The 26,521-nt window shown below is 38.2% G+C and overlaps 1 protein-coding gene and 1 long non-coding RNA gene across 3 annotated transcripts; one reads left to right on the top strand and one right to left on the bottom strand.

Moving 5' to 3' along the window:
- Positions 1 to 12,737: 12,737 nt before the first annotated feature.
- LOC146318801 (transgelin-like) lies at positions 12,738 to 20,960 on the bottom strand. The gene is made up of 5 exons (XM_084730955.1): positions 20,787 to 20,960; positions 14,640 to 14,826; positions 13,565 to 13,736; positions 13,367 to 13,469; positions 12,738 to 13,254 (listed from the first exon to the last, which is right to left on the bottom strand). The coding sequence occupies exons 2-5, from the start codon at positions 14,817 to 14,819 to the stop codon at positions 13,107 to 13,109; spliced, it is 603 nt and encodes a 200-aa protein (XP_084587081.1). The 5' UTR covers positions 14,820 to 14,826; positions 20,787 to 20,960; the 3' UTR covers positions 12,738 to 13,106.
- LOC146318800 (uncharacterized) lies at positions 19,691 to 26,521 on the top strand. 2 transcript variants are annotated; one of them, XR_014771597.1, is made up of 4 exons: positions 19,691 to 20,651; positions 21,505 to 21,704; positions 25,491 to 25,594; positions 25,888 to 26,521. It is a non-coding gene; the product is annotated as an uncharacterized LOC146318800 (long non-coding RNA). The 2 variants fall into 2 exon arrangements; XR_014771596.1 differs by lacking the exons at positions 19,691 to 20,651; positions 21,505 to 21,704 and adding an exon at positions 24,148 to 24,480.

Genomic DNA, 26,521 nt, shown 5'->3' with positions numbered 1-26,521 from the left:
TGGACGTATGAGTGTCTAGAAGTGACCCCGGTTGTATATAGGACACGTGGAGCTGGAGAAAATGATGTTTGAAGGGGGTTCGGATTGTGGGAGTCTGTGTTTGGTGCGATACAGCATTTGCACTGTTTTGGCTCGTTGTCACGTTAAAGTAAAGCATTCCAATAAAATAAAAAACAAGGATCTAATCATGTGTTGGAGTCTCTGTTTTCGCAAGTGGTGAGTGGAACTGCATCATTTACTTGATTAATCAATTAATCAAAAGAAAATTAGCTGCCAACTATTATGATAATTGATTAATCGTTTCAGTCATTTTTCAAGTCAAAATGTTAAACGTTTGCTGGTTCCAGATTCTTAACTGTGAGGACTTGCTGCTTTTCTTTGTCATTTATGAGCGAAAATGAAGAGTGTTTGGATTTTAGACGGTTGACCTTTGGCTCAGGGAAATTGTGATGAGCATTTTGCACAATTTTTTTTGACAGTTTATCCCTCAGTTTTTAGGGAAATTTTAAAATTTCGGCAGATTAATTAATAATCCTTAAAAAGTCTCAAATCCGACATTCTGAAATTTAGGCCCAAAAGTGTTTTAAATACAACTCTGTTTTATAATTTCATTTGATTATGAAGTTAATGTTATGAAGTTGCATTAACGTCAGTCCTGCTTTTATGTGTATTTTGAGGAGAAAAAAAAATACTTTTGCTGTAACAAATGGGACTGATATGTAGTTATGCAAACTTTGCAGCCTGGTCAGAATTTATCAGAGCACACCATACAAGAAATTAAGAGTATAAATCCGCTTCCAGTTTACAATTTCTGCAAGTAAAGACTCCTGGACTGGAGGAGACGTGAGAAATTTTGGTTGGGGATGGGGAATAAAATGATTTCAATACAGGATTGTGATAAAATGTATGTCTTTAAACATTTTTACTCTATATACTGAGTAGTTTTGAAATAAATGTGTGATACAAGCAGAATAAATAATAATTAATCAATCAGTCATTTTCTTGATGAATCCATTAGTTGTTTGGGCTCTAAAATGTCATATATGACACTGAATGTAAATTTTTGTTTTCACTGCTCATCAGTCCAAAACCTGAAGATTTCCATCAATAAAAAGAACAACTTTGAATCTTTGAAATATTTGTCTAAAACTTAATCAAGGGAAGATCCAAGATCCTGCAGCAGTTTTTATGACTAAATAATCACTAAAGTTATTTAGTAAAGTATCATTAGAATGAAGGAGGTTGATGCATGGACCAATGAAGACACCAAGGAAGTTTTTTGCCAGTATGGATGTAAATGCCTTCATAATGGTCTTAAAAAGGTTGTAAATTGACCTTTTTGAAACCTGCAGAAAGGCTGTGTGTGTTATACACTCACCAGCAGAGGGAACCATTTTATCAGAGAGCTAAAATGAGACAGACAGTAAGAGGGCTCACTGCTTGTACCACGTCGCCTCGCTTTTACTCAGAGAGCAGCTACTTATTGCCTAATTAATTTGCTTTCACTGAATTAACATCTCTAATGTTGTAATAATTCACCAACAGCACTCTGAGGCGGTGTAGACTCATGGTAGAACGGCCTCATTAAACATTTAGTTAGCTGTGGTGGAGTGTGTGTGATTGCTGGCCACTTGTAAAATACTTCGTTAATAAAGCATTCGCTCACTTTTGATGTTGCTCTCATTAATTTTAACTGTGACCCAAAACTGTCCCAGAGTGGAGCTAAAATAGTTGGTCCATCTGGAGGCCTGTCGCCGAGCTCAAAACTAAACAACGTAAAGTCATTGTCTGAAGTCAGGAAGGGGAGACCGGGATGGTAGCAGCACTTCCTGTGTCTTGTTTGTGCTACATATCTCATACTTTGGTACATGGTGCCCATCTTTGGGCCCCTGCAAATAAAACTCACTTGGATATCTATGACACAATCACAGATTTTGAATTTATATCAAACAAGAGAGTTCTGTTCTGTTGTTACAACCTACCCCACTGCTGGGGTGAGTTGAAACTCTAACTCAGGATACATGTAACAATGAGAGGTAATTGTTGAATTAAGATCCTCACTCTTCAGCTTTCGAAAAAGACTTGATTTGCCAACTGACAACATACACACTTGACCCACATGTCAGTTTGCTTTGAGTTTGCAAAACGCTCGATGCAGAAATTCTCCATCATTTTAATTTTTATTTTATTTTATTTTTTTTTTTATTTTAACTGTCCCCACCCCAAGTAGCCATTACATAGCTAACTGTTTAGCATGTGGTCATGTGTGTTTCAAGGTATCATGAATTTAAAGCATAAAGACAAACAGAGAAACTCCTACTTTCTGTTACGTAAGTCAAACCATTGTATCTACAGTACAATAAACGCTACAAAAAAGCTGCAACACATGTTGCTCAAAAAGGAAATGAGAGTAAACAAAACTGATGACATGACCGCACCACTTTTCTAATTGGTAAAAGTGACAGTGTTACAACAAGTAGGGAGTGACAACACTCCCTGGTCTCCCCTATCTTTGATTCACATTATGAGTTCATGCTTCTAACTCAAGAATGACTGAGGAATTAAAGCTGTGATATTTTACTAGTTTTTCCATCTTAAGAATTATGACACTGTAAAAATGAAGGAAAACAATACCTGCACATCAGATAAACTTGGATTACCTGAAATGGTAAAAAGAAAATATTTCCTTTGCCTACATATTAATCTAAACCATATATGTTTAGACTTCCAATGAGCCAAATGTAAATGTTTTTTAAAGTCTTAAAACTGACCCTGTAGACTATGGATAAATATTTGACTCCTTTGTCTATCAACACACAGTTTGAAAACGGGAAATGATAACTTTCTAATCCCAGCAGGCATTAGCAGAGCGAGACGTCGCCAGCATGTTCACTACACCCTGATAAAATCTATATCTGGCCCTGTGTGTTGTTCCTGCTCTATTGACCTGTTTAAGATTTGGCTTTAGTTCAGTATTAACAAGCTGGGCGGTGCTGGCATCTGAAGGGGCTGTATAGACAGAGAAGGCAACACTGCAAAATAAAATAAAATAAAATAAAAGCCAAATCAACTTACTTTTAAGTGTAATTGGATACTGACTAAATTCAACACTAACCTTCATCGTGGTTTACATTGTTTTGATGCACAGCAAGTTTTCATCATATACGTTTTCTTCAAACTATAAAAAGAACGGTCTCAGGAGAGTTTTAACTCTTAAACAATGCATGCTGGGAAGTCTGCTAATATGCTGATCAGGTTTCTTTAGAAAGTGAATGTAATGAGTTGTTCGAGCTCTGTGCAGCACATTCATTCATCACTCATTATTTCAAGTCAAAAGGCTTCAAGTAAGAAGAACTTGTGTTTCTGAATTGTTCAGAAAATAAATTCTAGAAATGTTGAGTTTAATTAACTTGAACAAATAAAACTTGTATATTTATGTAAAGTTAATGAGAAAAGATGAGTTGATTTAACAGAATTCCTGTGTGATTTTTTTTTTACAGTGAAAAGGGGAAAAAAAATCCTGATAAGATATATGTTGTCACCCATGAAGGGGTTATTTTATGTATGATCCTGTGGGGTCAGGGTTTATAATATGCTGCCAAATGTGATAAATGGTGCAGTGATTAAACCATGCATCTGAGTGTTAGACCTACTGTATATATCATCTGCTGGACACAGTAAAGGTTTTAAAGTATATGTAATAACAGGGATACTGATCATACACTAAAATGCCTACTCATTTCAGCAATGACTCAAATTATTAAGCATCTGGTCCAGCTGTACACAATGCATCATTGATATAGTGACTTTATGTGCTTTGTGATAATATATTCCAAAAAAAAAAATCTAATTTCTTAATTGAAAATAAGGGTTTTTCTATTCTAAATTTCTCTGATGGGGTTCAGTTTCTTTGATCACGACATAATGTGACTCATCTTTTATGGTGTGATGATTCTCAGATGTCATGTTATTATAAACGCTGAGCTATGTAAGTGCATATTTGTGGTGGTGCCATGTGCTGCGACCCTTGTGATATAGTATTTCTTGGTCAAAAGTTCAAAGAAATCCATCACATGTTTTAATCAGATTATATCATTCCAGAGGAAATGAAATACAGAAGTTTTTGTCATGATATGAAACCAGAAGAAGAAGAAGAAGAAGAAGAAGCTCTAATGAAGGTTTTACATTTTTGTTTTTATGCTCAGCAGCAGAGCAAAGTATTTACATCACAAATCTGTTCTGCTGTCACCAACAGACTGTGGGATTTGCATTAAGTGTGTTTGAAATGTGCTCCTGTCTGTGGAAGCTTCCAGTATCAGCCAGATGAGGGCCCTCATGAGGCCCCCATGAGTTATTTGTTTTTAAGTTTAATTTATATAGTATATGATGGAGTCAAACCTCAAATTATTATAATTCTATATAGTATAGATAATATAACAATAAACAAATGAAAATGTAAGGCACATTCTCAGGCACTTTATGAAACTCCACTTCTGCTAACATGATGGAAAAAAAGATCTTTTTAGTCATTATAATGATAAACTTGCTCAAAATAATTATTTTTGAGATACTAAGTTATTATTTTAAAATCATAATTCATTATTTTGAGAAAGTTTCTTATCATTTTGAAATACTACACAATTATTGTAAGACTTACTATCTTAAGATACTGACCTATGAACTCGCTAACTCATTATTTTTTTAGAAAGTTTCTCATTATTATGACATATTAAGTCATTATTTGAAGATACTGACTTATTGTACTAAGCGGCATCGCTGCCTCCAGCATGGCACACTGCTCAGATTAAAAAAAAATGAAAATGACTGCAGCAGGATTTGTACTCAGATAAAATGCTACACCACCTTCACTGAGGAACTCCTCCCTCCTCTGCTAAAAGCACTTTACAGCTTCACTGCAGCACATATTGTCACACAATAATGTGCAAGACTATCATGACTGACTGATTAAATGATAAACTGTAGCAGCTCAAAGTGTTGCAATGAAACTGTGGGTTTTGGCAGGTTACAGAAAAATCTGAAAGACGGTTTAAACCAAGGCAGCATTTCTTAAAAGTGATCTTCGACGATTGAAGTGAATATTTAACTGCATGGCGTTTGAATTGAGGTTTAGGGTTTCAGATCTCAATATTTGGCCTCAAACCAACAGTTTCGAGGGAAAACACCTGCTTCCTGAGTCAGATTACCAACCATTTGCACCTGATACTCCTGTGACCTACCCTCTTCACCCTCTTATCACTCGATGCTGCCATGTGCAGAGCTGATGACACATGCAGTCGTACCGCAGCACCTTCCTCTGTGGTTCCGGATCAACCATATATTCATGCCTATGACTCATTTACACATATTCAGTCTTCATGTTAACCTCAGCCTGGAGGCAGCATCTATCATATCTGATGTGATGTCTATGTTTAACTGTTCCGAGTCGCCAGATCTGTAGCTGAGATCCTCTCTGTTTCATAAACAAAGTCACTTGTCACCATTTTGAAAAACCACGGTCATGCATGGAATCAGAATTGGGGTTTATTTGCAGAGTAGGTTTTCACATACAAGAAATTTGCTTTGTATGATAAACAAACATGATAAAGATGAAAACAAGTAGTGAGAGTCGAGAAGCTTAAATAAAAAATTGGCAGTAATATATAGAAAAACATAAAAACAATAAAAGACAAAATGTAGAATATTACTGTTATTTAAATGAAAGAGCTGAACAGTTTGTACAGGAATATATAAAATACTGACCAGAAAAAGGGCAAAAGTTCACAGCATGAAGTATAAAGTACATTCACCATACGCACATGCCATTTCCCTATGATGTCACTCAGGGTGGGAAGGTCAAATGCTTTTATCAAAAGGACAATGTCAAATTGCTTTGTTCCAGGTTGCAAGCTGAACGACGTCTGACAAATGTCATCATGTCACCGACTGATGATTGATCAGCAACTGAAAAGACAATGGATGGTGAAAATCTGGAGGGGCAAGGGGCCATATTTAAAGTTAAAACAACATGAGATCTGTAATGTTAGCTAAGAACTGGTTAATGCTAACAATAGCTGTTGTCTAAGACAATGGGAATAAATTAATTCTTTCATTGATATTTATACAATGAATTTCCGCATTTCCTATCTAATTGTTTAACACTATCAAATGCTAATGTTAGCTTAGGAGTTGTTAATGCTGAAGATAGCAATTGAGGAAAGGTAGTTGATGTTTGTCTGTTTTTCAGTCCGTTGCTGATCAATAGGGAGTCAGTAACATGACAATAATTTTGTATGTTTATACAACTTGCAACCTGGAAGACAGTAATAAGACATTATCCTTTTGATAACAGTATTTGACCTTGCCACCCTGAGTGTGATATCAGAGGAAAATGGTAGCTATGCAGATATGGTGAATGTGCAGTATAGGGACCAAGAGATTTGTGTTAATGTGATGCATTGGTTCAGGTGTGTAAATTTTACTCCATAGTGTTAGAGGATCTCCATTGTAAATTACACCTTGAAACCACCTTGGAAGGCAGTAGAGCTAACAGTGCAGGAATTGCAACCAAGCTCGTTCATAATTTGCTGTACAAAGAGCTGTTTTACTTGCATGAGGCTTGTGTAACACCAACTCTGCCTCACTTGAGGAATTCCTCAGGGACTTTCTACTCCACGACCAGGTCATCGAAATTCATTTATACCCATTGATTTCTGTGCTGCAGCTCTCCATAATTTTCTCAGTCCTGAAGCTAATTCAGGAGGTCTCAGGTCAGGCCGTCCTATTCACTTCAGATTTCACCCCCGGCAATCGTTTCTTGACTGCAGCCGTTTGTGGCATCCCTTAATGACCTTGGACTGACATCCTGCTGCATTACAAACCAAAGCAGCCTAACACCGCTTTTACTGTCAATTAATGCCTGAATTTTTGGTGTTTAAATGAAGTTCAGAGCAAAATACTCAGTAGGACAAGCTGCCTTTTGGCCTTTTCTAGGTCTGCACCACTCTGTTTTCTCAGCAGGGTTTTAAAAGTTAGCAACCTATTATCTGTTTTTCTCTCATTCCACAGCTACTTTCACTTGTCCTCGCCCTTCTTTTTAAGATTTATTTATAAGCATTGTGACTTTTGAAAGGGGGATGTCACTCGTAGCCACAGGCCTGAAATCTCTTCCTGACATTCAAACCATACACGCCTACAAAACAAATTAAAATTGGATTCCCTTCTTCTTCCTCTGAATGGAACCGTCTATGGTAAGATGAAACTCCTGTTGTTGAGACGAAATAGCAATTTGTCTTGAGATGTGTGGCATTTAAACCTACAAACGATGTTTGTGATAGTGTACTTGATCTGCTCTTGGAAAAAGATCTGAATCAGGGAAAAGCACCTAAATCCTGGACTCCTGTTTGGGTCACTGAAGCACTGCTGTCTGAGAAAACTGGAGCACTATTGTGTTTTTTGGATTATGGATGATTGTATTTGTACCCTATACAAGAACATTATGGTAACCTTTGTTCGGGTTGATTTTATCTTCATACCATGTAAGATGCCACTGACCTGTTTCTAAGCCCTGCCCTCCTTAGTTGCTGTTGCTACACTTGCCATACTTTCCATTCTTGCACTGCATTTATGCAGTTTACTGTGATAATGGGGGCCGATTTAACATTGAAATTGGGAGTAATTGTTTAAACATGAGGTCTTTGAATCCTTTGACATAAACAAAAGCAGCTTCTCATTTCTACAAGTAGATTTCATAAGTGTAGCTGGCTGGCTGCTAACTCATCTTAAGTTGGCTGAGAAGTCTCCGTTTTAATGTTTCCATCAATGTTCCTCCAAAGATACCTAACAGCTGCATACATGATACAACATTAATGCTTTAAGACTGAGCCTAAAGCTAGCTTACATCTCGGCAAACATTGGTGGGATGGTGAAATATGGCAGGTAAATCTACATCATAAATGACAGAAAGACGCTCATTAACAAGGGAAAAGGGATTCCATTAGTGCAGTGGACCTTGAGCCAGAACCAAGCACTGCCCAAGTCTCAGTTTGTCAAACATCAGCTTCACACCCATGCTGTGGTTGTAAACAACCAAGATGGCAACCCAATGGCAAACTTGAAACTTCAAAATATATATAAACTGATGGGTGATGTCATGGTGGTTCTTTTTATGAATTATTTTACTGTCTATGGTCAATTGCTAAAGCCGCTTGAAGGCTTTGTCACTTGAATGTAAACATATGTCGTTTTTGGCAACCGCTAAAATGACTGACACATGACTGACATTCTTGTGAGGACATGCCACTCACCATGTTGTGTTCTGGTATAAGTTAGAAGCATCACCACTGCCTAAGACTGAAGCCAAGTCTCCACAATAGCGGGCCACATCTTTTTCCACTACATCACCCAGATGCTTTAGTCAGTGTCCTACCGTAGCGACTTTACTAACTGTAGCATTAGTTCTGGGCTGATAAACAGACCTTAAGGCCAGTTAATTAACTTGAGTCTTGTGGTCTGGACCAGGCTACTTAGGTCAGCTTGACTGGTTCAAATCTGGGCCTTAAACTATTTGACATCACTTTGTATGGTGGCTCAAAAGTTACACAATAGAAGAAGAAAATGTACTTCTCTTGTACCTCTGTTTTCAAATGTGCAATACTGTATCCTTCCTCTTGGGACACAACTGAAAACTTACAGAGTTATATGGTTCCTGAATTTTTTAAATGGCCATGCAATGACCTTTGGGTGTTAATTGAGTCCGCCCTCTACTGGAGCCACTGCCTTGCTCAACAGCACAGTGGCAGCTGTTGGCGGTGGAAAAGATGTTAAATCAGCATTCAGGTTTTCACAGGAGGAATCAAACTGGCATCTCTCCAGTCACAAGGCCTCTTCTTTAACCTCAGGGCTAATCGTCGCCCCCGTTATGCCCCTGTATGGCAGCAAAGTGCATTCCACTGCAGTGAGAGCAGTGGTGTGTTGGTGTTTCCACACTTTAATTTAAACCCTGATGGAATAAAAAAAAAAATAGCTCCTGTGTCAAACGGGTCGGGCGCCACTGCTCTGCTAAAAATTATCAGTAGTAATGTTAAAAAGATTGAGACAAGGAGATAAGGATTTAAAAAAGAGCACAGAGTGATATGTTTGTTTGGGAAATGTTTCAAATGTGACAGATGTGATTTTCACTCTCATTAGTTTCAGCTGCTTTAATGCTGACAGGCCAGAGGTGAATATGAGTTAATTTATCAGTTCTACCTGAACGCTCAAACTCAAACCATAAATTAACATAATTGCACAACTTCATTCTTCAAAGCAGAGGTTCTCAGACTTTTCATCTTGAGACCCAAAATAGAAATTTGGTGTCTTTCCAGACCCACATATAGATAATTACATCACAAACTGCCATAACATCTACATTTATAAACTGACGGGATTAAACAGCCCTGCACTCAGTATCTGAGCTGAACAGACCAGCGTAGCAAAAAAGAAATAGTAGTTACTGGATGTAACTACAGTCCTGTGAATGAGTGTGTGACCCTCTCTTCTTATATTTTAATGAGGAAAAAGAATTCACAAATCATTGAGTTGTTGCTGACAACCCAATAAAAACAAGTCTGTGATTAATTTTGGGTCACAACCCGAAGTTTGGGAAAGGCTGCCTTAAAGTAAAAGAACACATCCACAGTGCTTTACAGGGGAACTCCACTGCGGTGCTTTGTGGAGTTCAATGCCTTGCTCCTGGATACCTGAATAGAGGGGAACTGTAGTTTTGTTCTCTCAGGACTCACTGAGTCACTGAATGGCTACATAGATCAAACATTTATAAGCTGCACTGCAGTGTCACAAACAACAGCTGATAAGATTGTGAGGTAGTAAATGATAATGTTAAAGGCTGTTAGCTCAGTTAGACAATAGATAATAAAGTAAAAGTCATCAGTGCTCCAGACACAATTAATGATAAAGGAATCACATCTCTCAACACATTAACTTTTATCACCCGAAAGGTGATGAAACGAGTATAAAATATTTCTGAAGTTTGATAACTCGATATTCCTATCCTTCAGCGATATAATAAAATGCTCAAAGACAATTATACAAGAATAAAAATTATAAATATAAATCCATTAAAGGTATGCACTCACATAAACCATTCTCTTTACATTGGCTCTGTTTCATTGACTGACATTAGTCTGGCCTGCCCTGCACACCTTAGAAATTATTTTTGTTTCTTGGTCCTTTTGATTGGGCCTCTGGTGTCAGGTGTATCTGTTCAAAGTGACTGTTAATATTTCTTTGCTAAAGTTAATTATGGCTATATTGAAAAAAGTGACTATACGGAGACTAAATAAATAAGACTAACACAAAGAGACAAAAAACAACTACAAGGTGACACAAATCTGCCTCAGAGAATTTAAAGTATCACAAAGAGATGTGAAACAACTACAAAAAGACACACAACAACTAGAAATAGACACAAAATGACTACAGTGAGACACTGTGCCTCTTTCAAGTGTGCTGTGATAAAAGAGGGATGGGGGGCCTTTTACATGTCTGTGCCCATGGAGGAGCCTGTTGTCTCTTAATCCATCCGTGACTTGACCTCCACAGTTTCTCAGTGATGTTTGCTGTAGATACTGGTGACAAACCAACCAAAACCAAAAAAAGAATCTGTGTAAAAAATGTCTCGCAGGGACACAACAGCTGGCTGGCCGTGTTATTGGACCCTTGAGATAAACTCTGGGAGATGTGATGAGTAGTGTGAGATTCAAAGGGCTCACTTATGACTGCTAGTGTCAAAATACATAGGAGTGTTGAAATAATTAATACTTTTTGGCGATTATAATTATCTAATCTACAGCTATAGATAATAGACACAGCCCTACAGAGACTAAGGTGCTGCAGCTTCATCAACAGAATCAAGTATCAAGTAAGGGGAGCAGTTTTCTCATGCTTTAATTGTGAAAATAATAATTATAGAAATTAAAAATAAAAGAAATGAAACATGTGAATATGCCGCAGCATGGACAGACTATCTACTGTGTTGTTTCAACTTGTTTTAAGTTCTTGCTGGCTCATGAATTTACAACATACCAGTTCACCCCTCTATGTCAAAACTTATACACATAGTTTCCTGTTAACAGAATAAAAGGGAAAGGGAAAAGGAAGTATTTTTGTTTGCCCTCCCCCTGCCATAATCTCTCCTTTTTTGGAAATGCTCTCTTATTTCTTAAATCCTCTGTTCTGTCTTGACCTCTACTCCTTCTGACCCCAGCCACCTTAATCTCCTGTGTTCGACTCCATTTGGACATTTCTTTTTTTTTTTTTTTTTTAAGTGAAGTTCCTCCAGTTGTTTCTTTACAGTCTCTTTCTCTCATCATTATTCTTTTTCTGTCTTTTCTTTCCTGCTTTCCTTCTCTGTCTCCAGCCTTTTTCTGAGTCAGTTCATGCTGAACAGCTTAGTCGGTACTCAAGCAAAAACAGAGTATAAACAAAACCTTGGCAGGAGATAGTGATAGTCCTCTTCTGAATCCCTCTTGTTTCTCTCAATCCAACCAGGCAAAGCCCAGCCAGGAAAAATCCAGACTTTATCCCCACCCATCATCACTCCCTCCCATCATTTTCTCTCCTCCCACCTTTGGACAGATTGCCTTTTTTTTGTGCGGGCTTTATTGCATTTGCTTATCTCTGCATGGAGTACAGCTCAGGTTTAAAACAAACAAGGCGAGGCAGAGTTACCTGAAGAAACTGTGACATGTTTGTTAAGGGTTGCTATGTACATTAGTTAATCCTTTTCACTGTTTACCAGGTGCCACCAGGCTATGAAGAATCACGCAGCACACTGAATTTGGCTCAGGGTGCGATCAGTAGCACAGACCTTTTTTATGGCAGCCATATTTAGTGTTGTGCAAGTAAAGTTGAACCTTTCGTAACACCCGTGTTTACCCTACAATTTCGTGTCAAATTGGCGGCTGTGAAAAAGGTCTATTATCAGTAGATGTGGAAAAAACTACTACTATCTCAGGTTATTTATTCATCACACAAGAGGCTTCTTTATAGGTAAATCAAAACTTTATTTCAAAATCATTGTCATTATAAATGATGTATTAAACTCTAAAAACAAGGTCCAGATTAGGAATTAGTAAACTGAGAGCATCTAACTGTAGACTGTGTTATGGAGCAGGTAAAACACACATGACTGTATCTTATGTTTTTCTTCAAATCTTTTTAATCTAGACAATTCATTGTAACTCATACTTGACTATACTGGTAGTGTATTTGCTTGTTTTAACCAATTAACTTCAAATCTTTGCTAGAAAACCACAGCACTCCACACACTTATGATCATCCAGGCTGCCAGTTCTTTCTGTTAATTCCAGTACAATAAATGAGTCCTGCAACCTCCTTGAGACGGGTTATCTATCACATTAAACAATCAGTTCTCTCTTTATCATTCATTTTTATTTTCAAATACTGTAGCTGTGTAGTACTACAATTGGGAATAAGGAAGGAACCTTTTCAAACCTCTCCTTGGTGGTGCATTTAAAGACGGCACATAAACAAAAAGCAAGGCGTGTGCTTGAATGCACCAACAGGTGAAGTTTTGTAAAGAGTTCGTGACTGCATGCCAGAATAACATAACTGTAAAAATAAAAAACAAAGCAAACTAGATATTGAATGTGATGGATTATTTTTCTCAAACAAGGCACAAGTCTCTGCAAGTTGATTTTTTTTTTTGTGTGAAACTCTGGGTGTGTGAAAGGTAAGAAGTCTGGTTTGCACATTAGATTTTTTTTTAGGTAGTGGGTTATAACATGCAAAACAACTGGAATGATCCTTTAAGAAAAAATATCATTTACAATTTACTATGTAAAATACTCTAATTGTTTAGTTGTACTGTTAAAGGTATCTTTGTGTGTGTGCTCAACATGAATGTGTGTGTTGTGTATGTGCACAAGTTCTCGTTGGTCCCTGTTTTGGTCCAGTTTAGCCTTGGAAAAGTCAGGTTACATTCCTCCTCAGGCCAGGGTTAAGAAGCAGAGTTTCTCCATCCTTACTGGCCTTTCAGAGGGCAGAGGAAGGAGTGTCTCAGAGGAGGTTTGAAGCGCTGCTCAGATTCACTGGTTGATGATCTGCCTGGGTCGTCCATAGCCTGTCATTCCAGCTTGTGTTGCTCCTTTATTTGTGCCCATTTGCAGGCCGATGACATTTTTGCCTTCGGTCAGCTGTTCCTCTGTGAATTCCCTTCTGTTCTCTTGAGCTTTCCTGCACACATACAAACGCACATCTCATTCCTCAGTCAGCACTGAAATGAAACCTTTGTTTCCACATAGACACTAGTTCACACATGAGGGGAAAAAAAACACTTAAAACTCACTTGTGGAACCAGCTGGGGTCTCCTTTGTAACACCCATCATCCTTTGTTACAGCCACACTACCCAGAGCCATCAGGGTCCTCTGGACAGCAGCCAGGTCCTTGCCTGAAGAGATGCAACAGTCTCACATGAACAGAGCACTTTTCTCACTTATATCACTCTGTTGAAATAAAATGGATGAGTTCTGCTGGTTGTCTTACCTTCAAAGAGGTCTACAGTCTGAAAAATGTCAGTTTTGGTGACTCCATACTTTTCCGCAGCAGAAAGGAACAGCGATATTTGTTCCATCTGCTTAAATGCCATGCCAGAGCCCTTGATAGTCTTGATTGGCTTGTTGGACACATACAGGCTGTTGATGAGTTGAGACAGGACCTAGACACACAGCAAAGAGGCAGGCGTCTCTAAACACACTCTACACAATGTGATTTACAATTTTGTACATCTGCAATTCCAATGAAAATGCTTGCAATGAAAATAAAAACAGGATGCAATGATTTGTAAAAACTTTTCCTATGAGATCATGCTGTCGTAACACCTGCAGAATGTGCCTTGGCATTGTCTTGCTGAAATAAGCAGGGGCAGCTCTGAAAAAGATGTCATCTTGATGGCAGCATATGTTGCTCCAAAACCCGTATGCTGTTGATATATGGCTTTCTCTTTGCATGGTTGATTCTGAACTTGCATTTGTAGATGCAGCAACAAACTGTGTTTACTGAAGCGTTCCTGAACCCATGTTGTATCCTTAAAACAATTATGTGGATTTTTAGTGCAGTTTGTAATGCAGAGCTGCCTCAGTGCTCATAGAAAGGGGTTCAGAAAAAGTCATACATGCTTTGATATCATTACACCTGGACTACCGTATCTCTCTTTTCTGTCTCTGATTTTTTTATTCTTGTTCTGTAAATCTTTTAATATGGAAAACACTTTGTAGCAAGGGTTGTCATAGACAGCTGGACTTAATAGAGTGTGTTCCTAAGCTTGAAAAGTGCTATATAAGTAAAATGACTCTCATTAATATTATAATTATAGGTCAGAGGCATTAAATATGCAGTGATTTCTCTGGATTTTCTGAATATTATGCATCGTAGATAGTGAAATCCCTAAATTACTCATTTTGTGTTGATAAACATTCTTAAATCGCTGGATATCAAATATCGGTTCTTTGTAATGTCTTCAACTGAACAAATCATTACATTCTGTTTTTAATTTTTACACAGCATCCCAGCTTCTTCAGAACTGAGGCTTTATTTACACTCATGCAAACTCAACACTCACACATCCGTCCTTGAGCCAGTTTTGGAGGCCGGTCTTGCCCGGCTCAGGGCGGCCGACTGCGGAGCCACACTGGGCAATGATCCACTCCACCAGCCTTTCTTCCAGTTCCGGGTCGTATTTCTTATCAATCTTATTCTGTACCTCACGGGTCAGACCATAGGAAGGACCTCTGTTTGCCATGTTGATCCTGTTGGCAGGGAAAGTTAGTGTTATATAAGGAGGTAGCTAAGCAAACAGTATATTGTGTCCTTTTTAATATAGATATTTAACAGAGCAACAATCACATTCAAATCCCTGCCCTGCTCACACCCACAATCCTGGCCTGCAGTCAGAACAAATAAAATTTTAGCCACTGTCATCTTGAATGTGTGCACGTGTGCAGGAATATGTTTCTATTGCGTGTTCTGTTTTTATGTGTGAACCTTTTTGTTTCTGAATGAGGATGTTTTTCAAGTGTGAACAAATTCTGACTGGTCCTCACTCGTTCAGTTGGCGGTTTTATTATTCAGACTTTTGTTAGTTAAAGCAAAAATGGATTTAAGTCAAGGTTAGAGTTATGTGTTGAAATCTAGTGCTGATTGGTTAAAGGAATAGTTCAACAATTTGTTAAAGAGAATTATTTGTTTTCTGGCACTGTCTGGATCCACACCTTTGAATCTGCCCACTCCACCAAGTTAACTATTCTCTAGAGTGAAACGAGTTGACAGTTCAGTCTGATATCAGGCTATTTCTACCAAGGAGTTAGATAAGAAGATGAATGCCACTTTAATGTCCAGTGTAGTGTGACTTATAAACCACATGTCTATTTCCTGTCAACTGTAGCCTACAGGAATGTTACTCCGCCAACCTTAGTGATGACTTTCCCATGCTTTTTCAACCTTATTATTAGCTTATTAGCGTTGTACATATTGTTAATATTATTTACTATTAGTTTTTCGCATATTTAGATTATTATCTCAGTGTCTTTAGCCTGATTTTCTTAGCTCCATGTAAGCTTGTTGCTAAGAAGAATGCAAAGACACAGAGTTTGAGGAAAAGGTGAAATCTATAGTGAATCGTCAGGGGTCAGAAGTCAGATAAGCGCTGAATGTAAAAAAAAAAAAAACAAAAACTAGCCATCGCGATCTAATGTTAGCCAAGCTACACTGGTGCTACACTGTGTATCTGGGTAACGTTGTTAATTTGTGTCTGGATAGTTTGAACAAAGGCAAGCTATCAGAGGAAGGCAGTGTGAGAGATTGTTGCTAAGAAGAATGCAAAGCAACAGAGTTTGAAAAAAATGGTGGAATCTGTAGTGAATCATCAGAGGAAGTCAGTGTCGTAAGTCAGATATTTATACCCAAGCACCGTTTTTTTTTCTAAATAGCCCCCCTTAAACTCACAAATTAGCACATTATATCTTGATATCTTTGTTTAATTGCTCCAAAAACCCAAAGTGTAAATCAACAAGTTCCCAGCCAAAGAACAGTCTGAAACATGATTCCCTGTAAAACTGTGAATTGTCATGTTTACACTTTTCTTTTTGTATGAGATATGACATGTTAATTAGAGCACTTTGGATAAAGGAAGCTACTGGTATCAACTAATCTTCTCTGATAAACTTAATGCAAATATACAACCTTCATTTGTTCAAGTTAACTACTTAAAACGTCTTGTATTTATTTTCAGAACACTTCAGAACTCTTGAGTTCTTTTAATGAGTCTTTTGACTTGAAAGGATGAGTAGAATGAGTGTACTGTACAGAGTTCATCAGTGTGATTGAAGAGTTGTTGGTTCAACTGGTTCAAATTTTCTCAAGTACATGTGGATTAATAGAAAGTTTACTGACTAGAAAAAAAAGTGTTTTGAATCATTACAAAATTACCTCAACTTCTCTTTTCAAATGCAGCCAACTTAAAATTTTAAGGCAGCCTGTACACTAAGTCTTTTAAGTTAAGACAAATAATTTATTTTTACTGTGAAAAAAACAGATATAAAAGTGGTACTAATGTTCTCAGCTAACTCTCCACCAGAAAGTGAGTAAGCATAGTTTCCAAAATGTTGAACTATCCCTTTAATGCTAGAACTAGACCATTAGACAAGAAGTCAGTGAAGAGTCGATGACATGACTAAATATACTGTACATATATGTGTCTGCTTTTCTATAATACAGCAGGGAAAATTTAATTTTAATGGAATCCTTCATCTTCTTTATTAACCATAATGATATGATTTGCACATTTCAATAACTGACTCATGTATTAAAGACCCACAGACTGAGACTTCATATTTCCATTTCAGTGTGAGAGAGTTTGCACCATGGAAGGTGAAAATGCTAAATCCTCAAGAATCACCACCCTACTGCACTCTGTAAGTAATTATGGTCGGCCTGTCTCATTTATTAATGTAGTATGAACTTCCTGTCGGCTTCCGCAGAACCACCCCGGTCCCTGCATCCTGTTTGCTCTTTCAGCTGTCATTTCCTTCCTCCCTCCCTGACAAAGGTAACTATGTGTATACAGGACTCTAAACAAAACAACACACTGCTGCTCACCATGGGAACGGCCTTTAAGTTAAAAACACAAAACAAAACTGTGAAATCATGAAAGTATGAGATGGTACGTGTTAAACACCACACTGTGGTTACTGCTTTAACAGATCTGAATAGCTGAGTTGCACAACTCAGGGACATTTCTGAATTTCAAGGGAAGCAGATAACATATGGAGATGTTTATAGCTGATAGGAAAATCCCCCCGGTCTTACTTTTCTTTGCTTCCTGCAGAAGTATATGCACACAAATCTATGGTGCATGTGCTCTGCAAAAGCATTTCAAAAAGGCTGCAGATACCACGTAGGATTGCGCATATCTGTGCGAGAATCTGTTTCATTGTTGCAGGCAAACTGGGTTTAATATACAACGTAAAGAATACCCCCCCCCCCCCCATGGGCAGAAAGGCACACTTATTGCATATCATTCAAAACAGAAGCTTGTCAGTCTAACACAGTATGTGTTGATAGTTTGATAAATCATCCTTTTCTCTCTGGAGCCCTCACTGCCATAAATCACACTTGTGTGTCTGTTCATTGTCTGAGGTTACAACAGTTATATGGGCATGAGGAGGAGAAGCGTCTTCCTGTCCGCTAAGTTATTCCAAAACTAGTAAATATCCAAACATCCGAACTCTTGAGCGGTCTCTTTCTCAATCGTAGGACCTCCATCTGTGGTGTCCTGGCACTCCCATGCAGGGAGAACATCCAGCTGCTGCAAACATCAGGACTTATTTCTGCACGCAGTGAACAATGAGGGATGACGAAATCAGAGAGGTCTGCTCTTTCAGATTAACCCTCAGTCTAACCCGCACTTTGAACTGTGAGCTACACACGTGAACCACACAAGATTAGGTCATGCCTCTGCCACTCTGCAGAGAAAACCACCATTTGTAGGATTGGTAAAGTAGACTGCATACTAGCATACTAGCATTATAGGCATTCAAGCAGACTGGGTGTGAGGGTGTTTGAGTGTGTATTTTGGATTATGTAGATCTGTGCACATAAAAATAATCTACTGGGAGCGGCCTGGTTGTTACTGGGAACATCTTGTAATCATTGCTGATTCATTATTGATATTACTTTGCCAAAGAGGTAATGAGAGTAACAGATTTTTGCATTTTCAATTGATATATTTGTAAATGAATAATACTGAATTAATCTGTCCTCTGTCCTGCATTTAAATACTCTACATCTAACTCAATGTGTCTAAATGTGCAGCTTTTATTTATGAACTGCTGTTCTGTGTATCGTATTTCAGTTCTTCCATGCTAAACATGTCACCATTAGCTTTCTGGCTTCCATAATGTCAGTGTGCATGACTATTGTTATCCACTCAGTACTAAATACATCTTGCTACTTACTACAAAATACTACTCACTATGTAACCACTGTTTGGGAGGTGGTAGTTTATCAAACTACTTGCTACTAATGAAAATTCAACTAACTTCTCTCAAAAAAATGCAGCTTGTTAAACTTTAACTACTGTCAAAAAGTAATTCAATTACATACAAACTGGAAATGACCACAATCTGAGTCTGGAATCTTATTGTACAAAGACACAATTGACCTGGCCCTGAGTAAAGTGTAGGTGTGTTGGATTTAGTAACCAGGGCTGGCCAATCCTCACTAGGCAGCCTGGGGTGTGTTGTAAGTAGAGAATAGGGTGCAGTTGTTGAGCTGGAATCAGGAAAATAATACATTTCTAGAGAAATCTATGGTATCCGAATGCACATCTTGGTGACAAAGCACAGGTGATATTAATAAAACATCAGGTAACTGACATTAAATGACAACTGTGGCCAGTGAGCTGTGGCATTGTGCCATGTTGTATGGCAAAAAATGTTATGGTAAGCTAAACAAGTGATTGAAGTACATTTAGTTAACTACATCCAGCACTGAATGTACCTATTTTCATATTTACATGTCTTGCACTGTAAAAAAAAAAAAGATGATTGAATTTGAAAAGACTAGCTTACTATTCAAGTAAGCATGATGTTAATTCAGCTGTACTTGAGAGAACATATTCAACAAGCTTGAAAAGTCATTTTACTGATGTCAGACAGCTGCTCCTGTTGGAGCTACTTTTTTCCAGCATTGGTACAAAAACAATATGTGAAACTGTTCCTGGTTAATTTAGTAAATTCTATGTGGAAGTGGGTCGTATCTGAATTCAATGCTAACCTTCATCACGGTTCATAGCTTTTTTATTATTGTGAAAACAAGTAAACACAACTTATCTTAAAATGCAAAAGAAGGGTGAGAGAAAGAGAAGAGTTTAACTCTCCAACAATGCATGCTGGGAATTCTGCTAATATGCTGATTGTGTTGCTTTAGAAACTTAATTTAATGAATTGATTTAATGGCTTACAATACATTCATTCAACTCGTCATCTCAAGTCAAAAGACCTCAAGTTAGAAGAACTCATGTTTCCAAGTTCTGAAAATAGATACTAAAAATTCTGTTTCATTAACTTGAGAAAATAAAATATGTATATTTATGTTAAGTTAATGAGAATTCCACTAAATTCCTGCATGAGTTTTTTTTTTAATCTTTTATTTTCATTATTTAATCAATAGTAAATTGAAAACTACTGGATAATTACATAACTGTATTACAGTTATGACAGATTCTTTTCAGCACACAGGAGCTTTTCCCATCAATCCTCTGCTTTACCCTCACACAGTCTTTCATACCCACCTCGCCCAGTGACCAGCTCTCATGACCCGTCAGAGGGTTAAGTGTCTTACTCAGATCCAACTCCAGTTGTTACTGTTCAGTTCGTCATCCTCCTCCCCCGCCCAAATTCTTCAACTTTTATATCATAGTAACTTGCTGTCGTCCGTTACAAGATGTTTCACAACTTTCTCGTTATTGCGTCAGCAGCTGCATCCTAAGTCAATTTGATACCCCCTCTACTCATAACTTAACAGATAATGGCTGTTCTGAAACCGTTGTGAGGTGTGTCCAATGGCTCTAAAGGGATCAACTATTTCACACGATTGTTTCTTACATTTCTTCATTGCCATGTTTGCCTTCATCCTGCTGACACAGACTGTTAATTCAGCACTCTGTATTTCTACCCTATCGCTGGAGATAGTGAGAACAGCAAACATGACTTGAAGTCGGAGTCTTTAACTTATCTCACAGTCCAAAGCACTTGTAAGCACGTAAAACTTTACCCTAAATGTGACAACATATGTCACAAACACGTGGACGAGTTTTACTGCCATATCCTCCTGAACCAGAGCATATATTAAAGGAGAAAATGACATATTATTAGACAGTCCTGGCTGCATGTTGATGAGAGATTTGTCAGAGGCTGAACATGTTATCCTCCCTGAAGTCATGAGGCCTTGCATGAGAGCAGAGGTAGATAAGAAACAGGATTTCATCACACAAGAATTTACAGACAAGAATGCATCTAATCCACACAGAAAGAACTAAACATTTACCCAGCACACATGAGCAAGAGGGATGGAGGTTAGTATGATAAATTACACTCCTTTTTTACGTTTCCAGCAGAGAGTTAAGCTTAAAGCAGCAGAGAAATCTTTTGAAAACTGAGATTGATGAATGAGGACAGAGAAGTCAAGAGGAGGAGGAGGGTTGACTTACTTTGTGTTGTAGATTTCAGGTGACTACAGGTGGGTTTGGGCTTGCGTTGCTGCTGTGTTCCCGCTCCTCTTCTTCGTTACAACTCAGTGCAGAGAGCACCGTAGAGGACTGCCAACATAAATACAGCAAACACCCTTGTCTGAAATATATGACTTCACCACATTCAACAGAAATAGGCAGAGAGAAAGAGGAGGAGGGAGGGGGGGAGAGAGAAAGAGAGATACGCCTTATTCCTCTTATTACACCCTATGGCCCGCCCCTTTGTTCTTTCTCTTTTTCCCCACTCAAAGTGTAATTCCTTATTTAGGAAGGAGAAGGACGGGAAGGAAAAAGAGGGCATGTGACTGGAGAGTTTTAGTGTGGTCACTGAAAGGAATTCTCCAAATTTCTGCCTCGACCACTAAAGAACGAGACAGGATTAAGGGGGAGGGATGATAAAATCCTGGAGAACAGTGCAGTTTGAAGGCAGCAGCACAGGAAGGGAGTAACAGTAATTACAGAGCAGTGGAGCACATGTGGGGGATTATTTATTGCCCTGATTCAAACTTTAGTGACGTTTGAAACTCAAACATGCACTCATGGAATGTGACCCCCCCTTCCTCTCTGCTGAGTTTCATGTTAAGATACAAAAAAAAGAGGAAGAAGCAGGCCGTGACACATCACAGCACTGAACATGTAAAGTCTGACAACTGGGACTGACTTGTGTCTTTGTGCACAGTTTCAGTACATCCAGACGGTTTCTATGACAACGAGTAGGGCCACTCCCTCTGAGGCATTCCAACCATGTCAGCCCCATCAGCAGGAGCGAGTCAGGACCTGGAGCGGGCTTTGGGACATAACGATGACATCAGATGTGATAACGCTGTGAGGAACTGGCAGTGTGTGAGGTCATCAACGGAGCCCATGGGTCATGAATATGTAGGTGTTAAGAAAAGCTGGGACGCGCTCATGTCAGATATGTTTTGCATCATTTCAACAACAGTTACACCCAGTTAGGAGTCTGATCTTTAACCACCAGGACATCTACAGGGTTAATGATTATCACAACCTGAGAGTGGTTTCGTTGCAGTAGAATATTTCCTCTTTCCTGCACACAGGCTGTACTTGCAGGAAATTTTTGGACCACTTAGCTACAAACTTTACTTCCATTGTCACCACTTTTTTGTTATTTGGTTTAATTAGTTTACAAGTTTAGTTTTAAGTCAAGTCTGCAATAACACAAAATCAAGAACAACAGGTAATTAAGTCTTGATCTGCCTTTCTTTGTTCACAGAGATATACAGTAAATCAGAACGAAGCTTTTAGTATGTAAGATTTAAAGTGCCTGAAGTCAAAAGCAAAGTTTTTATCACATACTTATTGTGCTACACATTACATGGCAGTATCTGACCTAACAATGACAAAAAAAAGTCATTCTCTCAGGTATTTGAGTACAGAGTTTGTCTTTTCTTGGAAATCAATTAAGAACTTGATGAATTTGCAAATTCAATTGCAGAGTTCCTGGTTGTCAAATAGCTTCAGCAGCTTACTTGTTGCTAAAGTAGCTAACTGTAACTATAGGCTGCTGTTAGGGGCCAACAGAGCCGGGCTCAGCAGCCTCCCAGCGAACACAGCTGGACAGGGACTCAACACAGCCTCTGAAAAAGACAGGGAACACAGCACCAAGGTTGTTTATGAGGTTTCCTGTTAGAAAGATCATTTTACTTGTGGCTGAAGTAACTTGGCCAGCTACTACTTGCTGTTAGTTTGGCAAACTGTGACTCTGCCCCAGGGTACTGGGAGCCGGTATCAGGGTCTATTCCCTGTCATCAAACTGGCTTCTGTTAGTCTCAGAGGCTGTTTTGGTCCAGGTCTGTTCACTGAGAGCTCTCAGTCTGGGATGAGTCTGCTAGTGTGATCGCTCTCCCTCCTACACACACCAAGTACTTTAGCTTGATGGTGGGGGCAGCATGACACATATTGAGCGCTACTGGCTCCTGTAAATGACAATCATCATCTGCTAAAAGTCCCTCCCTAGATGTCTGTTTTTACAAGAAATACAAAATATGAGTAAGCAGTGAGCACTGGCCATTTAATGGGAACAATCAAACTAAAAGAGTGGACTTAGTGGAGTGCAGATCTCCATCAGGTGTATCTGGGGACAGGGAGTGCAGAGCAGGCTGGGTATCCAGTGTGTATTCATGAGAGTGGAGACAATATGCAGGTAACGTTATCTTGAAAATGGCAACAAAAGAAACCTGCAACACTGGAAACAAGATTCAGAACTGAAGTAGCTGTTGATCACTTCACACATGATCCCCTCAAGACTAATGCCTGTTGGAGAAAACAAAGAAATGCCCTCTGTTAGACAACAATGAAATGACCTCCTTATCTTATTTTCTGTGTTGCGCCTAACTAAATGTGGCACAGGATATTCATGTCAAAATGAAAAACAATTCATTCAGTCACTTAAAACTAAAGTCATGTAAATAATAATGAACTTTTAACATATAGTTTTTCATTTAATTATCACACTGTAAATACATACGTAAAAAGAAAATACATACAACGATTTATATGGTATTTCACTTTATTTCTTTGGTTAATTGATTTGTTTTAATTTAAATCTTTCATGTTTGACTTTATGCTTTTTAATCCAATTAAGAAAATTATGCTTTCATCTGGATTTCTAATCAAAGGTTAGTTTTGATGTACGGCTGCAACTAAAAAACGTTTCATTTTCTCAAGTTAACCATCCAGAGCAAAAGTTGATGTACTCACGTTTCTTGTTTTGTCAGACCAACTGTCCTAAAACCCAGAGATATTCAATTTACTATTACTACACCTTTTGGCATTTCTGCTTAAAAAAGTGATCAGCTAATTATCTAATTAAAATCCCCAGTCGATCTGTTAATCAAACGTCTGTTCTCTATGTTGATATCAGAGCATTCATGAACAACAATGGACCGTTTGATTGGCTTAAGACTAATCCTTTGGTTCCAACACCAATGTGCATTACTTTTTAATCTAACAGTTGTTGTTCCAGTAAATATTCTCACCAACTACATTTCAGAGGCAAATATCATTATTTTGGGCCTCGTTACAGTCATCTGATAGCCGTAGTTATTGGTTACTTTGCAGATTAAGATGTTTCAGAAGACATATGATCAGTGCATGAATTAAATTACCCGACAGTGAATAAACTGCAACATTAAATATCTGCACATACATGCAGAAACAACAATATGATATACTCAAAGGGGGGCATTCTGGATAAAGATTTTTTTTTTACTTTTGATACTTAGAAAACATGTTGGTGTTAATAATTTTGTACTTTGTGTAAGTAAAAGTTTGAACCCACGACTTTTACCTGCAATGGAGCATTTTTACACTAAAGTATTTATTGAAAAGATCTACGTACTTATTCTACTACTGGAAGAACACCAATTTCTCAGGAACATACCGTGAACTTGTTGACACGGTGGGTGGAGGTTTAGAAGGGTGTTACTTGGAGGACTGCTCATGTTCAACCAGATGACAGATAGCTGTTCGTGTCGGAGGAAACAGGGGAAAAATTATCCAGCAAACATGTAAACGGTGAAAGTACACACAGATGAGAAATTCCTCATGTGGTTGAGCTGTGAGCGAGGGGCAAACACACCCAACTTTTCTTTCCATCCACTCTGAGCTTTTTCTGTAGCACATTACAAAGAGGGTACGTCTACTTAATGCTTAACTAATGCATGACTCATACTTTAATGCATGAAAATGAATCGTGAATTCCTGCTGCTAACCACTAACAAATGATCAAGTCACTATGACTTTATCTGATTAGTTCACACAGTTAAGGAATGTTATACATAAAAAACCTTTAATGTAACTGAAATCCAGCTAACCCTGATGTGTATCGAATCATGTATGAAGTCTCTGTGAATTAACATTCCTTAACTGATCATCTATTAAGTGAACTAATGACATAAAGTCATAGTGAGTTCATATTTTGTTAGTACTGTGCAAAAGGATTTCATGATTCATCCTGCCACAGGCTTGACTTTGGACAGGCAACATTATCTTAAGGCTAGTTAGCAAAACAGCAAACTCCACTTCTAGAAGTAAATAAAAAAAAATTACATAAAGTACCTTATTAGCTTCAGTCACAACCCACAACTTACTTGGCTTTTGAACATTTTAAGAAAAGTGTCCTCACATCTCCTCCTCCTTGGCCTTTGTGGCTCCTCCATGGTTATCAGCTGTGAATACTCGCTTCTTCTTCTTCTTTCCCTTTTATGTCAGATGCAACTGTAGTTGCATATTGCACCTACTTAATTTACCACAGGGATTATTGTGTCTACAAGTCACACTCTAGTTTGTCAAAATAAAAGTGTAACCTGGAAAATGAATGCCTATGCATCCTGCATTCATTTATTCATAAAGTCATCATAAGTCCTGCATTAGTAAGGATTCAGTTGCTGTTTGTAAACACACTAGAAAGATACGTGATGATGAGTCTCATTCCCAGGATGTCGATTAACAGTGTTTTAGGTAAAGAGGCACAAGCACAGCAAAATAATGAGAAAATTAGATGGGCACTTCTGTTTTAGCTGGAAAACCCTCTTAAGTTTTCATTTCAGAATATGATTGGTATGCTTATTGCGGTGTTAGTGAATTTTCCTCAGCTAAAGTAACAGTTTCATCATTTCTGCCTTTGCCTTTTCCTCACCACAGCATCAGGTATCACCTGTCCTGGACTTGATGTCATGTCACTGCTGCCAGACGAATCTTTTCTTGTGTTTAAACTTTGCACCTCCAAAATGCTACGTTTGCAGGAGGTAAGAAAGCTTGTTCTGCAGCTTTTTTTTTTTATTGAAGATGTTGATCAGGCTCCTTGTTTGCTCTACAGGCTGTACCTGCACTACAGCAACATCTGGTGGCTCAGGGGGAAAAATAGCAGGCGACGTCCACTCACTGCTTCTTCTTCTGTGGTGTAGTTGTAACAGCTAAAAGCAGCAATTTATGTCACACTCAGCAAGCTATGTGATTTTGTCCAACAGGAGGACAGTTTGATGTTTTGTCCTTTACCTCATCCTGAGAACACACTTAACAGGTTTAATTTTTTTCACAGGCCACACTGCTGGGTGTTGATGAGCACACTGAGAGCTGTTAATTGAAAAAGAGCTGCCCGGTGGACGAAGCACTGCAATGTCATCAGGGCGTCAAATGTGAAGCTGTTACACAGAAAAAGAAAGTTAACAGATGGAGAAGAGTAACTGAGCACTGAGAGGGATGTCAGAGAAAAGTGGTGCAGGTTTTTGTTGTTGTCAGCCTCTGAATGAGGTTGAAACCTGAATAATTAAAGAAGAACAAATCTATTTTCGGTCTAAACCCCAAAACAATATCTGATGTTCCATAAAATCTGTCTCAGTGGTTTCTGACTTTTACAAAGTAATAAATACTTAAAGTTTGTTGGGATGTATTTGGTCAAAAATATAAATAGATAAATAAATACAAAAAAAGATTTTAGCATGGTATCTTTCAGTGTGATGCAGCACACGACATTTATAGACATTAGAGCACTTTATAGAGTTTTTGTCCATGTTAGTTGATGGCAACGTCTCAACAATACACATGATGTATTAATCAATCAGTCCTGGAATTTGGTCCAGATCTGAACAACTGTGATGGATTGCCAAGAGATTTAGTACAAACATCCATGTCCCCTTCAGGACGAATTGTTTTAAGTTGAATAATGCTGTTGA

Source organism: Lutjanus erythropterus, chromosome 11 (genome assembly GCF_056507025.1).
Source record: "Lutjanus erythropterus isolate fLutEry1 chromosome 11, fLutEry1.hap2, whole genome shotgun sequence".
Classification (NCBI taxonomy): domain Eukaryota; kingdom Metazoa; phylum Chordata; class Actinopteri; order Lutjaniformes; family Lutjanidae; genus Lutjanus; species Lutjanus erythropterus.
Note: the sequence above shows the minus strand (reverse complement) of the source record. Positions and strands in the feature narration are given on the sequence as shown.

Coding starts and splice junctions, on each gene's coding strand:
- LOC146318801 (XM_084730955.1), bottom strand. CDS start 14,819: ATGGCAAACAGAGGTCCTTCCTATGGTCTGACCCGTGAGGTACAGAAT. Junction 13,737..14,639: donor ACTGGCTCAAGGACGGATGT/GTGAGTGTTGAG, acceptor CTGTGTGTCTAG/GTCCTGTCTCAACTCATCAA. Junction 13,470..13,564: donor GACTGTAGACCTCTTTGAAG/GTAAGACAACCA, acceptor GCATCTCTTCAG/GCAAGGACCTGGCTGCTGTC.